General features: G+C 45.0%; 1 protein-coding gene across 1 annotated transcript in view; it reads right to left on the reverse strand.

Annotated features, from left to right (window-relative positions):
• Positions 1–5,612, reverse strand: part of KIAA1210 (KIAA1210 ortholog) — a 120,505-nt gene that overhangs the window by 12,308 nt on the left and 102,585 nt on the right. The window contains exons 7-8 of the mRNA XM_019667838.1: positions 3,780–5,608; positions 462–1,217 (exon numbers count right to left, since the gene is read on the reverse strand). Coding sequence (XP_019523383.1) covers positions 462–1,217; positions 3,780–5,608 — 2,585 coding nt within the window. The remainder of the gene's footprint in view (positions 1–461; positions 1,218–3,779; positions 5,609–5,612) is intronic.

Below are 5,612 nucleotides of genomic sequence, written 5' to 3' on the forward strand. Positions count from 1 at the left end.
CCATTCCTCAGGTGTGTTTTTTGAAACTGAGGCGATTTTCTGGTGATCTTTGGGCTTCCCCAAGGGCAGGTAAGGGTGTCTGGGAGGCAGATCTTCCTCAGAGCTGCTCCAATCCTCAGCACTATTGTATTTTTCAACATAACTATTTAATTCCGGGGACACTTCATTTTCAATCTCCCCCAAAGCCTGGGAAGCACATCTGGGGGCCAGTTGCTCATGAGAACTGCTCAATTTCCCAACCAAATTTTTTGATTCTGCGAAGACTTCTTGGTCATCTTTGGGCTTTCCCAAGGACTTGAAAGAGTATGTGGGAGCCAGCTGTTGTTCTGAACCACTGCCCTCCCCCGAAGCACTGTCTGAGAAGACTTCTTCAGCTTCGGGCTTCCCCAAGGAGAGGGAAAGGCATCTGGGAGGAAGCCTCTCTGCAGAAATGCCTCCCTCTGCCAAAGCACTTGCCATACCCGAAATGCTTGCTGTAAAGGCCTGGAGGACATTTTCAGGAGGGCTTTCTTTGCAGATAGTTGAGATATCTTGAGCTGAATCCATTTTAAATTGGACACTTTGCGAATCAAAGTAGGAAGCATCTTCTTCTTCTGACTGGGTATGAGAAGGATCCATGAACACCTGAGCCTCCACTACCACTGAGGAGAACATGACATCTTGTTGGGTTGTAGAAGGGCTTTCCACCACTGGTAAGAGAGAAGCTTTGGCTTCTGTCTTCTTGGCTCCAGAAGCCCCATCTCCATAATATGGTGATAGACCACTAACTATGGCCTCTTTCTTGTCTTCAGGTATGGGATGTGAAGCTGATGCTTTACTGGCTTCAAAATCTAAATCAGCCTTTCTCCCTCCCATGTCATTTTTATCTGAAAGCAATTCCTGAGGAGTAGCGGTTTCTGCTTGTGTAGCTCTGGGCTGCTCCATGACTTGCTTCTCCAAGGACAGGTGCCAGAAAGGGCTACCGTGGTCAGTCCAATTAGCAGGTGGGGACCCAGCTCTATTGCCTAGGCCAAGCTCGCAACTGGATCGTTTAGAGCGTCTTCCTCTGGATACACACTCACTCTTTCTTGAAGCACTTGATCCTTTTTTTCCACATTGTCTTCCATATGCTGCTGACCATGAGTAGCCGTGACTCTCAGCAGCATCTGTGTTTACAGCCTGATCTGTTGTCTTATGAGCAATCTCAGTTTTGTTGCTCTGTTCCTGACTTGAGGGACCTGCACCAAATAGAAATAAGGGAAGAAAAAAATATGTGTGCTTTTGATTTCCTAAAATAAGAACAGTCTGCCTTGACCCAATGGGTACCTACTGGCTATTGAATTCCCTTGTATGAAGAAGTAGCTATTCAGAAGATAGAGAGTAGCTTGGTCACTTTTAGCCTTCTGCAGTTGAAAATTTTAAAATCAAAGTGAAATCCCAGTTTTACAAACTGATGCCAATGTTGGCTCATCACCATTATACTAAGAGCCTGGTCCACCATTAGGGGTAAGACACAGCAAAAGGCAATTTTTGCACTTGTAGCAATGATTACCTTTTAGGAGACTGGGAAAGGGCAAAGGGAAGTTTTACTTTCTAACTAGTATTTGTATTTTCTACTTAATTCTACTTAATTTTCATATCATGTGCAGGTAATGTTTTATTTAGAAAGGTGTCAACAGGGGTTATATGGGAGGTAGGGTTATGCCCCCGTTTTTTCGGCTTTCTATTTTCTTGTCTTAAAATAATCTGTTGTAATATACATGCAAAGCAATTCTTGGAAAGCCTTAACAATTGCATTGATCCATAGGCTTCAGGTCAAGCACAAGGTAACAATTATACAGATTGCTCCTCTCCTCCCTATAATTTTACTAAGGAACTCAGCTTGATCCCCGGGTAGGAGGGCCCTTGCTGCCTTCCCACCCCATCATCCACTGCATCCCTAGCTCTACCTAGTGGTTTCATATCCAGCATACAGCACTGAGCATAGCTACCTGCATGCCAAACCACTCCCACTGTATGGAAATCCAATCAGTATGTGCCCCCAAGGACACAGAATCAGTGCTATCCTCTGGGCGTAAAAGAGACAACTATGAAAAATAAATATGAATAAAGATGGAAAGAAAGTAAAGGGATTACTCTTTTCTTTTTTCTTCCTTCTTTTTTTTTGCAGATCTATTTTGTACTTTTGTTAGTTTTCATGGGAAAATGTGTTTAGAGATATCCTGTCTTTCAACCCAGGTGTGAAATCCTTTGTGGCAAAAATATGAAAAAACTGTTTGACTTAATTTGTGGAACTGAAATTTTGTTTTATCAAGTATTGCTTGAAAGTATGTTGCTAGCAGCTGAAGCCAACATCCACATACACACACACACACACACACACAGATTGTTACTCCAGTAGTATTTGTTGTTTGGGGATTTGATGGGTGTTGGCTGCCAAGGACATCTGTCTGCAGCTGCCCCAGCCCTCTTTGCCCATGGATATGGGAACTGGTCTCACTGTTACTGCAAGATCTTTTCTCTACCCCGGAAGAGAAACGCAAATTTAAAAAAGTAGTTTTTGGCCAATTCTGTTATTATGGTCTGGTTCTGTTGCTGAGGAGAATGCTGAAGGGGAAATCATTGGCTGCCCTCAGATATCTGGGCTCACTGAGGAACTCAGCATGTATTAATACATTAGACTTAGAGAGGATTAAAGAAACTTATAAACAAACACAGAACACTTCTTGTTGGAAATTCATTTAGATAAAATAGGGATCCAGGTATGACCCTTTACCTAAATTCCACACAAGTGGCAATTGTATTAGGCCGTTTAGGTGGAAAAACCTGGACCATATTAGTATGCGCCTTAAATTGAAAGCTCTCTGAGGATCAAGGGTAGCAGGCCTGGGTAATTCTCATTATATAGCTCCTGTCACATAGCACTATGCATTTAAGCTTACAGTACATGTTTATGGATGAGGGGGAAGATGTGCCAACCTTCACTGTTTTGGGGGGGCTTCTTTTGGTCAGCTTCTTTTAGTCTGGTTGTACTCTTCCCTTCAGAAACCAGTGGAAGGTTTGGCTCCTCCTTCTTTGGTTTTACCTAAAAGAGAAAAAGAAAGAGCTTGAATCAGACTGAATTGCTCTACAGCTACCCCTGCATGGTTTCCAAAATCAAAAAACTTCAGGAAAAAAGTCCCTGATATCCAAATGGCTCTGCTGGGAGCATACCATTAACAATGAAAATTCTTTCCAATGGCATCTATCAGCTGGTGATCATTTTATTCATTGGAAGTGGCTCACCTCCCTTTGAAGTTTCTTATCTCTGGGTGATATGCAGCAGGGAACTCTCTAAAACACCCTGGAAACCACTGAACCACACTACAAGGCCATAAATCTGCAAATGGGGGTGTTGTGCCTGACAACAAGCATATTCTTGGCAACAACGGAAGTCCGGAATTTGCTTCATCAGACCTGGGAGCCACATTCAAATCCTGTTTGGCTTTTTTTCAGGGAATTTAGTGAAAACATGAATTATGTCTTTCCAGCTCAAAAGGAGAAGGAGGACTGTGGTTTTGTTGGGAAGGAAGAGAGAAAAAGACAGAGTTCAGCCCTTATACTTAAGGGGTTGAAATTGGTTTAGTATAAACAAAGTTTCCAGGTAATTACAGTGCAGCTCTGGAGATGTCAAAGTAACACTGCACTGAACTCTGTCTAGAATTCGCTTAATGTAAGCCTTTATGACGTGCATTAAAGACAAACATACAACTCTTTTTTTTAAGATTTTTATTGGGGANAAGGGTGTCTGGGAGGCAGGCGACCCTCAGCACCGATCCACTCTATAGGTACATTCACTGATCCTGTTGAGAATGTCTGTGGCTGGAATTCAGCCCCATCCTCAGCTTGGAAACACCATTCTTCAGGAGAGCTGTCAGAAACTGAGGAGACTTCTTGCTGGTACTCAAGCTTCCCCAATGCCTGGGAAAGGTCTCTGGGAGGCAGCTGCTCTTGGGAACTGCTCCACTTCATAGGAGCACTCTCTGAATGTGAGGAAACTTCTTCTGGGTCTTCAGGTCTCCCCAAGGACTGTAAAGGGCATTCTGTAGACAGCAGCTTCAAAGAAATGCCTCCCTCAATATCAGCACTCTCCCAATCTGAGAAAACTTGGTGTGCGACTTTAGGACTCAACAGAGATTTTGAAGGTTGATGTGAAGATGGAGGAGTCACATAAATCTGCCCCTCAATAGCAGGACTCTCTGAGAAGACTTGCTGTGCCATAAACTTCACGAATGACTGGGAAGGATGTCTGGGAAGCAGCGATTTCTTAGACGTGCTTTCTTCAACAGCAGTGTTCTCTAGACATGAGGATATTTCTTGAACTTTAGACCTCATTAAGAAGTGGATGGGATATTTGGGAGGCAGTGGCCTCTCCGAAATGCACCTCTTAACAGCAGCACTTTCTAAACTTGAGGACATTTGCTGGATTTTATGTCTCACAATGGACCAATGTCTGGGAGGCAGCAGTTCTGTAGAAGTGTCCACCTCAATGACAATACTCTCTGGACCTTCAGAGATTTGTTCTTTGACTACTGGCTTCATCAGAGATTGAGAGGGTATTCTGGGAGGCACTGGTTCCATAGGACCTCTCCATTCTGCAGGGACACTCATTGAACCTGAGGAGACTTCTTGCTCCATAACTGGTCTCATCAGAGGCTGAGAAGGAATTCTGGGAGGCAGAGGCTCCCTAAAAATGCTCCTCTCAGCCACAATGCTCTCTGGACTTGCAGAGGCTTGTAGTTCAGATTTAGGGCTCATCCAGGACTGTAGAGCATATCTGGGAGGCATCGGCTCCACAGGACTGCTCCATTCTGTGGAAGCACTAACTGAATCATGGGTAATGGTTTGTGGCTGGAATTTAAGCCTCACCAAGGGCTGGCAAGGGTATTTTGGAGGCAGCAGCTCCACAAACATGTCCTTGTCACCAGCAGCGTTCTCTGAGAAGATATACTGGGCTTGAGGATTTGTCAAGGATCGGGGAGAATATTTAGGGAGCAGTGGCTCCTCTGAAACGAACGTCTCAGCACCCTCTGAACCTGAGAACACATTTTGTTCAACTTTGGGGTTCATCAAGGGCCGAGTAAGAACTTCTGGAGGCAGAGGCTCCACAGAAATGCTCCCCTCAACAGCTGTGCTCTCTAGAATGGGGGAGACATTTTGATCAACTTTAGGGCTGATCCGCGGCTGGAAGGCATATCCGGGAGGTGGAGGCCCCACAGAAATGCTCTTCTCAGCCACAGCACACTCTGGAGCTGCAGAGATTTCTTGCTCGGCTGTTGGTTTCACCAGGGGCTGGAAATGATGTCTTGGAGGCTGCAGCTCCATTGAAGTGATCCCCTCAATAGTATCCATTTCTGGACCTGATGCGACTGCTTGCTCAACTTTATGCCGCCTCAGGTGCTTAGGAGTCATTCTGGGAGGCAGCGGCTCCATAGAAATGGCCCAGTCAAGAGCAGTGCTCTCTGGACCTGAAGAGGCTTGTTCCTCAGATTTAGGGCTCATCCAGGGCTGGGAGAAGTGCCTGGTAGGGATCAGCTCCCATTCTGCAGAAGTACTCATTGAACCTGAGGCTTGTTGCTGAACAAACGGCCTCA

This window comes from Hipposideros armiger, unplaced genomic scaffold, assembly GCF_001890085.2.
Source record: "Hipposideros armiger isolate ML-2016 unplaced genomic scaffold, ASM189008v1 scaffold_508, whole genome shotgun sequence".
In the NCBI taxonomy this organism is placed as follows: domain Eukaryota; kingdom Metazoa; phylum Chordata; class Mammalia; order Chiroptera; family Hipposideridae; genus Hipposideros; species Hipposideros armiger.